The 8,912-nt window shown below is 41.1% G+C and overlaps 2 protein-coding genes across 5 annotated transcripts in view; one reads left to right on the top strand and one right to left on the bottom strand.

Annotated features, from left to right (window-relative positions):
• LOC135334195 (pleckstrin homology domain-containing family M member 1-like) overlaps positions 1-8,912 on the bottom strand; it is a 39,034-nt gene that overhangs the window by 26,629 nt on the left and 3,493 nt on the right. For 2 of the 3 annotated variants that reach the window (XM_064529290.1, XM_064529291.1), the window contains exons 11-14: positions 8,853-8,901; positions 8,612-8,698; positions 8,357-8,440; positions 7,939-8,175 (exon numbers count right to left, since the gene is read on the bottom strand). The exons of the other annotated variant lie outside the window; for it this stretch is intronic. In XM_064529290.1, coding sequence (XP_064385360.1) covers positions 8,044-8,175; positions 8,357-8,440; positions 8,612-8,698; positions 8,853-8,901 — 352 coding nt within the window. In that variant the 3' untranslated portion in view covers positions 7,939-8,043. Of the gene's footprint in view, positions 1-7,938; positions 8,176-8,356; positions 8,441-8,611; positions 8,699-8,852; positions 8,902-8,912 lie in introns of those variants that run through there. 3 annotated transcript variants of the gene reach the window in all.
• Positions 4,855-7,618, top strand: LOC135334228 (uncharacterized). Of its 2 annotated transcripts, none has more exons than XM_064529338.1 (6): positions 4,855-4,995; positions 5,840-5,929; positions 6,215-6,282; positions 6,339-6,397; positions 6,741-7,097; positions 7,284-7,618. In XM_064529338.1, the coding sequence occupies exons 1-6, from the start codon at positions 4,924-4,926 to the stop codon at positions 7,601-7,603; spliced, it is 966 nt and encodes a 321-aa protein (XP_064385408.1). In that variant the 5' UTR covers positions 4,855-4,923; the 3' UTR covers positions 7,604-7,618. The 2 variants fall into 2 exon arrangements, with proteins under 2 accessions (XP_064385408.1, XP_064385407.1); XM_064529337.1 differs by lacking the exon at positions 4,855-4,995 and adding an exon at positions 5,222-5,371.

Below are 8,912 nucleotides of genomic sequence, written 5' to 3'. Positions count from 1 at the left end.
TCAAGTTGTCATGTTTCCTTGGTAACGGGCTTGACAATTAACGTCTTCAACTTGTCCCATCAGAGTGTCCATGATTATATAGATTAGAAACAGCGTGCCTATAGAGTTATGGTGGATGGGGGAAAGTGACATGGTCGTATTTATAATCATGGTACACGACAATTTCACAGCATGGGCATGCATGGGGATAATAGAACCATCATCATTATGACAAATACGTTACGTTGCTGGTACTGCATGCGTATAAAGTATATACAAATTATTCAGCCAATTATGATGGTTCTAGTATCCCCATGCATGTCCTGCATGGAATCTTGGCTGTGTAAAATAGCATTTTTAATTAATTGTTTACCTTATAATAATTAATCACCCTCATGCAGTAGTCTGTAGTCTCGCGCAGCCAGCCCCGGATGTTTTCTATTTAAACGCTAGGTCGATACCAATTTTAATCAGGGGTGCGAGACTACATGTATAAGGCCACTCCAAGTGATACTCTGGTTTCTGGTCCACCGCCCGCATCAGATTTTATTCTTGGATTTCTATCTCATTATTGGATTTCTATCTCATTATTTCTACTACGCATGCGCAGAATGGTCCATGCGGTACAAAATAGTGTGATAATGATATTCATTTGCAAAATAATGAGATTCATAAGGTGAAATTGATAATGACATAATGAGAAAAGCCGCCCGCCCGCATGCAATTAGAAAAACTTCAGGACCAGAAACCAGAGTATCACTTGGAGTGGCCTAATAATAATACTCTGTCTACATTCCTTATACTTGCATGTATAAGTATACATTACCCGGCAGGTCACAATTGTTAATGGTTAATTCATATAATGCCAAGACACAATAATGTCATCAGCTAGCTACTAAACACATACAGCTCTCAAAATGGCAACTGAACAATCTACTAGTAGCTACACGATAACAATAATAAACTAGATAGCTGGCTAGATAATCACTCGCTAAAATGCTGATACTAGAGCTAATAGCAGACAACTCAATTGAAATGAGGTTAAGTTGAAATCGTTATCCAAAATTCATAGTCCAAATCGTTGCAGTAGGTCAGAGGGGGCTTTACTCAGTCTTGCTTTGTGAGGGTTCAGATTTCTGTTGGGCCCAGGAAAGAAGTGTTGAACTATCAGCGTTGCTCAGGCTCCAGATACTTTGGTTCTCAAAGAGGTCATAGGTGGTGGTTGAGAGTGTGGTGTCCTCGGAGGGTGAGGTTGGGTCGGTGGTGCCACTGCTGATAGGTAGGGGGCTCATATCTAAGTTTAATAGAACAGTGTACGACTGAATAGTTGCACTAGCTATTTAAAACTAGCTCTCAAAGCTATCTAACTGCAGCACTCTAAGTCTTACTTGCTTACTTATGAATGTAACTCAACTTTTCAAGGTATTGTCCGGATATTAAAGTACTGGAGTGTCCGTTGTATTAGAACAACGAAAATTGCCCAAAAGAGTGTCCGAATATATATGTAGGATGGGTGGACTCCACTCATGAAGGCAGCCAGTGAAGATCACACTGACTGTATTAGAGAGCTGCTCTCCTCAGGAGCCGTGGTGGACCTGGCTGACAAGGTGAATATCTGATACTAAACTGATGTGTCTATAGGCAACACGTTCGTGCATCACATCATTTGGTAGTTAAGGAATTGTAGTGTTACCGTATATATTCGGACACTCTTCTGGGAAATGTTTGTTCTCCTAATACAACGTGCTTTAATATTACTAAATATCCGGACAATACCTTGAAAAGTTGAGTTACATTCATAGATGGCAAGTAAGCAGGGGCGGATCCAGAGGCAGTTCGTTGGGTTCGTACGAACTACCCTTCCAGCTAGTCTTGACATTACTAAGTCTAGTCTCATGAATCAGCCGCCGTTCTTTTGGAACCACCGTCTGAGCACTCTTGTCATCGTTTTATGTGCCAAGACGGAATTCCGTCTTGACCAATCAAATTGCAGAAGTCCAGTCAGGTGATGAACTTGGAGGCAGCAAAGAACTGCACTTTGCTCAACGCATTTGGATAATCATTACGCATGCATTACGCATGGTAAACACTTCATACATAGAAGCTGCTACAAAGCATAAGCAAGGCAAGCAGGGGTCCTTGGGCACAGATTTAGCACCACAGCAAAACACAAGTAGAGAGAGATGCCTTCGCTTGGCGATTTGTATAACAATTAGGAAATATGTGTGGGCGTAAGATCACGATTTAATTACATTCCATTGGTTTTGTGAGCAATCAACATTCCATTTTGAAATGACTTCATGACAAGAGTGCTCAGACGGTGGTTCCAAAAGAACGGCGGCTGATTCATGAGACTATACTAAGTCTAGCTAACTGTACTGACAAAGTCTTACAAAGTTCTCTCCGTATAATAAAAGGGTGGGGCTGGTTCTCTCTGCATAATAAAAGGGTGGGGCTGTGCATAACAAGTAGAGGGTGGGGCTGGTTCTCTCTGCATAACAAGTAGAGGGTGGGGCTGGCTACTGCAGCCAATTGATTTGCACAGTGGTCAAGTGATAAATTATTATATCTAGCCATGAATCCTTGGTTTAAGAAGAGGAAAGTTTCAGGTAAGGGAGAGTGCATGGCACTGCATATTGAATGACACTGCATACTTACATGTATAATTGCTATAATCATTAATAAATTGATGGTTAAGTTCTACAAGTCTCCTCTTCACCAGCCATCACCGTCTGTCTTTCCATTGGAGGTCACCACGTACTATCTCTCCTCCAGTCACAAAACCATCTCTCCTGTGTTACAAATTTTTCGAAGGTAGAAAGTGATTAATTAGTAGGCGTGGCACGTCAAAAGGGGGCGTGGTCGTCAAAAATTTCGGCGCTGCGCGCCGGGTGAAGTTCTTGTCCGCGAGAAAGAACCCTCCTTTCTTAAATCCTGGATCCGCCCCTGAGTAAGACTTAGAGTGCTGCAGTTAGATAGCTTTGAGAGCTAGTTTTAAATAGTTAGTGCAACTATTCAGTCGTACACTGTTCTATTAAACTTAGCTAGCTCGCATGCAGCTGCTTGCTTGTTTCGGACACTTCGCATGCTCTATAAAAATCTGTTCCAATTATACCCGGACAATTTCCAAAATAATTATTTTTTGCTGTCCGATAAATTAGAAGATATACGGTATATACTTTCGTGCGTGGGTGGATGACGTCAGATGCAACCACTCTATTATAGTAAATAATGCCAATCCCCTTCCTTTACTTTATTTATGGTCGATCACACAGATGTGTTGACAAAAGTTACTGTATGCTCTCACTCTTGTAGAATGGGCGTACTCCACTCATGATGGCAGCCTTGGGAGGTCACACTGACAGTGTTAGAGAGCTGCTCTCCTCAGGAGCCGTGGTGAACTGGGCTAGCAAGGTGAGTATCTGATACTAAACTGAAGTGGCTATAGGATTGTGACCATTATCATCTATTATTTTGATAATTAGCATGGACATGGCAATTAAGTTTTTACCGATATTCTTATATTGCTTATTTGTGTTCTAAATTGACGAACTGCTGCATAATGATAATTATGTTGTGCACTGAATACTAAATGGAGGATACAAAAGATGAAGTGATTCTAATAACATACGCATCACGGATAGTTACATTTTTTGCTTGTTACCAATCCCGTTCCTTTACTTTATTTATGGTCTATCACACAGATGTGTTGTCAAAAGTTATTATTATGCTCTTACTCTTGTAGTATGGGGAGACTCCACTCATGGAGGCAGCCAGTAGAGGTCACACAGACTGTATTAGAGAGCTGCTCTCCTCAGGAGCCGTGGTGGACCTGGCTGACAAGGTGAGTATCTGATACTAAACTGATGTGTCTATAGGCAACATGTTCGTGCATGATCATCACATCATTTGCTAGTTAAGGAATTATAGTGTTATATACTTTCGTGCGTGGGTGGATGACGTCAGATGCAACCACTCTATTATAGTAAATAATGCCAATCCCCTTCCTTTACTTTATTTATGGTCTATCACACAGATGTGTTGTCAAAGTTACTGTATGCTCTCACTCTTGTAGCGTGGGGAGACTCCACTCATGAGGGCAGCCATGTATGGTCGCACAGACTGCGTTAGACAGCTACTCTCCTCAGGAGCCGTGGTGGACCTGGCTAACATGGTAAGTATATGATACTAAACTGATGTGTCTATAGGATTGTGACCATTATCATCTATTATTTTGATAATTAGCATGTTGTCCTATTATTCACTGGGATTCGTACAGCTAGTGATTAATCACGTATCAGTATACTGCCTTGACTATCCACAGCGCAGCTTGCAACATTCGTTTGGTTTTTATAATAGTTCTGCATAATGGATATAAGCTAACAGAACTAGTGTTCAAGCTGGCGCTGTGCTAATGCCTCTCGCCATGTTTTTGCTTTCGCTCAAAAGTATTAGAGTGTTATCTATAATGAATTTTATATTAAAGTTAGCTTATCTATATAAAGTCACTGAGAAGAAAAGACTTATTTACATGCATCTATTGTAAGTTGTTATTTATTGTATTATGTGGCTTACCAGGACATCAAGAAAGAAGAAAATTGATTCTTCCAGGATCTGTAGTTCAGTGTATATAATATCTAAGAAGAAAAGACCTGTGTACATGCATATTGTTATCTATATTGTTATATGGTAGTGTTTTGTGGCTTACCAGGCCCTCAAGACAAAGATGATTCTGCCAGGAGGATCTGGATCTGGATCTTGGATATTATTTTCTCACACATGGGGAATGAGCGCGCATGCGCATTACATCCACAGGAATAATTAAAGGGTGTGTCCAAAGAGATCAATTTCACAAATGGCTACTGCTAGCTAGCTGTTTTAACAGATATTTTCTGAGTATTGTAGCTAACAAAAAGCTAGCGCTTTAGTACAAGGCTAACTCATATGTTGAATAGAAAGTTTGTGCGGACAGATGATGCTATGAAAGATTCTGAAGAGACTGCAACAGCCTTCAATGTGAGTCAAACTAGCCATAACTCGAGAAAGAAGCTTTAGTTTGCTAATCCACGAATCAAAATCCAAGAGAACGTGGCTAGAAGCCTATAGAAGCTGTTAGTTTTCGTCGCATTGTAACCGTTGAGCAGTTATAGCTGGAATACACACACACACAGACAGACAGACAGACAGACACACACAGTCAGCTTTACCGTATCCCTCGTGCGGCTACGCCTCGAGGCATAATAAAGGGTGTGTCCAAAGAGATATTTTCTGAGTCTTGTAGCTAACAAAAAGCTAGCGCTTTAGTGCAAGGCTAACTCATATGTTGAATAGAAAGTTTGTGCGAACAGATGATGCTATGAAAGATTCTGAAGAGACTGCAACAGCCTTCAATGTGAGTCAAACTAGCCATAACTCGAGAAAGAAGCTTTAGTTTGCTAATCCACGAATCGAAATCCAAGAGAACGTGGCTAGAAGCCTATAGAAGCTGTTAGTTTTCGTCGCATTGCAACCGTTGAGCAGTTACTGCTGGAATACACACACACACACAGACAGACAGACACACACGTACACACAGTCAGCTTTACCGTATCCCTCCTGCGGCTACGCCTCGAGGCATAATGATATGCATACAGTACTTACATAATAGCGTGTACAAAATAATGCAAGTAACAGAGTACATTTCTCTTAAATGACAAAATTGATGCACTTTCCTGCAGCTCCAGTGGTAGTTCATTCCATTTAGTTAATATGCAATTACCGTTGCCAGTATTGCTCTGTCAGCAAAGTACATGTCATACGCATTAGACCACTTTACCTCTTACAATGTACGTCTCATCCCTTCATATGATCATCATCACAGTATAGAGAGACTGCTCTGAAGATAGCCAAGGAATCACCTAACTCTACCCCTTCAGTAATAAAGCTGCTTGAGGAAGCTACTGAATCACATGTGAGTCCATACCTCAATAATGCATATACTGATCATGAGTGTTTTAGTGTAAGAGAGGTTTGTGCCCAATGGGATCAAAAACAATGATTTACTTTCACCGATATAATTATAACATTATTTTTTCACTCATTCTTTGGTGATATATTTATACTGTCGGTGATGTAATTTAGTGGTCTTAACTGTATTGAGTGCAAACTAGAGTTCCAATATTACACACACCCAAACAACATGAATACCATTACATGTGCCCCCCCCCCCCCCACACACACACACACACACACACAGTCACAGCCACGTCCTCAATCGCTTCCAGTCTTCCCCAGGAGCAGGACTGTTGCCACTGACACAGAAACGTGAGTGACTATTGCACAGTTGAGTCACTAGCTTTATCAATGTGAATCAACTTTAGGAAGAAGCCAACGTTTCATGACCATGATACAGTCAGAGAAGAGGTACCTTCTAAATTAGGTATGTCAGCAGGAACTAGGCTATAACTATAATATTGTGTGTGGAAGTGTTCTACAGTAGCGGTCAATATAAAGTACAGTGACGCTACTGTACCAAACACAGTTCTCATATCACTATAATCTGAACTAGCTCGTCAGCTGGTAATTTACCGCACTCAGACTCAGTTACTCATTCTGCAAAAGAATATATATTTAACTTACTTAATAGGCATAATTATTCTATACTGCAGATAATTCATCTGCCCCATATCTTACGTACCTGTAATTATGTCTCCAACATTACCACTACAATGTGGAAGCTGCATCGGTGTTATGTTAATTGTTCACACCACTAATTATTATAGGACCATCCGCTAAACAAGTCACTCTTCAAGAACTAGTAGAGCAATACAATCTGACTGACGAGCAACTCAACAGTGGAATAGAGGTTCCTGATACTCCCTACCTGGCCTCATGTTTCGATAATGTGGAACTGTATTCAAGTGCAATGGGACTACCTCCTGCAGAACAAGCCGATGTGAATATGTTGACCCACAGAGAAGGAACTCAAACAGCCATGATGAAGTGTTTGCAAATCTGGAAACAACATAATCCTTCACAAGCAACTTACAGAGCTCTACTAGATATCGCACTGAGATTGGGGAAAGGAGACACAGCTCATCAAGTCTGTCAGCAATTGACCCAACGTAAGCACATGTCAGGTGACCAACACCCTCCGTCTAAGCCCTCTACTAAGTAGCTATTTAAAATTTAACTCATAATTATGCATAATTATCATCCATATACAGTGTATTGTACATGTACTGAGTCTATTTGTTCACATTACATGTACTTAGGTCTCCAGTGTGTGGGCGTATCATGCTCTAACCATTTCCTCTCTCCTGCAGGTAACGCTGGCTACAGTGTGCTGGTGAGCTGCAGTGAGAAGATAGTCCAGTCACTCTCTGAGGACCCGAAGGCCTTGGCCCTCCACCTCCTGTCAGCTGGGCTTATCCCTGTTTCCATTCTTGAGAAAACCAGTGACTTGAATGAGAGCAAGAAAGAGAAGGCCACTAGACTGTACACTGCCCTACTGGGTGTGGTCAAACACCACCCCCACAAGTACCACGAGTTTGTCTCCACTCTCAGACTCAACCCACTACACACTGACTTGGTCACACTATTAGATAGTACGTACATGTATATATATGTAGATCAGATACCCTAGATTGACCTTTAGTTTTTTTGTGTCAATAAGTATTATATACACAGTTTTGTAAGAGTTTTTCACATAAAAAAAAAATTATTATGAGTTACATAATTATTATTGTTTGGTTTTATTCGCACCATCAGAGCACATGCAATAACTTAAAGTGCACGTTTAATTATTATAAAGTGCCCCCTGCAATGATCATGAGTCCAAGAAGTTGTGAAGCATCCATGGACCGGATTTATATATTTGCATGTGACGTTTTCTTCTCTCTGTGTGATAATGAAGTGTACGTTAGTGCTTATCATTATCATTGGAGCATTCTAATTACACAGTATATACAATTAGCAATATCGATATCAAAATTCACCAAACACCAATATTGACATGCATGAGTACAGATGAGGAAATGATTGTTGTCACAGTGTACAAAATTAAAATAACACATTCAAGAATGTTTAGTTTGCAATCAAAATGTCCTCTCCTTCTAGGTTAGAGTTCACTTTTCTCTTCCTCACTCTGTAGCACTTGGGACAATTGCCCTTGGCTGGTTGACAGCTTTGATGGAACAGGGCGTTGCACGTACCGCACTGTGTGTGTGTGTGTGTGTGTGTGTGTGTGTGTGTGTGTGTGTGTGTGTGTGTGTGTGTGAGGGGGGGAAATATAATGTTGTAAGTGGAACTCTCATAAGCTATATCTAAATCATACCCGATCGAGTTAACAATGGTGTGTGTGTGTGTGTGTGTGAGGGTGTGGCGTGTGTGTGTGTACCTGGTGGGTGTTGTCTATGTCAAAGGGGTAGATGACGTCATCACTCTGACACACCTCACAGATGAACCCTCTCTGAGAACACAGCTGCATACAAACACAACCCTCTCACTAACACAGCTCATTCTTGAGGGATCACATGACACACTGTGTAGACTACCATGCAACTACATGTAGATGGAATGCTCACACAATTGTAGTCTAACATGTACTGTACAGTCAAGGCGTTGCTAATAGCAACAGTACACGCCCACTCACCATACACTGCTTGACGTGTTTCATGCCCATCCTCACCACCTTGCGCAGTCTCTCCCCCAGCACACCACTGTGCACCTCCAGCAGGTCCTACAGTAGCAGTAGCCATTGAAACAACATTGATATAACTACATGCACATGAGCATCAAACAAGCAATCAAGTTATGGAATAATGTACTTTTAATAGAAATTGGACGGTCTTAAATCAAATTATGGGCACTCAAAGTCAAACTAAAATACACACCTGCATACAGTACTGGTGGATGTTCTCATAGATGTACGAGTGACGTAGCCTGTGAGGGGA

This window comes from Halichondria panicea, chromosome 3, assembly GCF_963675165.1.
Source record: "Halichondria panicea chromosome 3, odHalPani1.1, whole genome shotgun sequence".
In the NCBI taxonomy this organism is placed as follows: Eukaryota; Metazoa; Porifera; class Demospongiae; order Suberitida; family Halichondriidae; genus Halichondria; species Halichondria panicea.
This window is presented reverse-complemented; position numbering and strand designations above follow the sequence as displayed.

Coding starts and splice junctions, on each gene's coding strand:
- LOC135334228 (XM_064529338.1), top strand. CDS start 4,924: ATGTTGAATAGAAAGTTTGTGCGGACAGATGATGCTATGAAAGATTCT. Junction 5,930..6,214: donor AGGAAGCTACTGAATCACAT/GTGAGTCCATAC, acceptor ACACACACACAG/TCACAGCCACGTCCTCAATC. Junction 6,398..6,740: donor AGAGGTACCTTCTAAATTAG/GTATGTCAGCAG, acceptor TAATTATTATAG/GACCATCCGCTAAACAAGTC.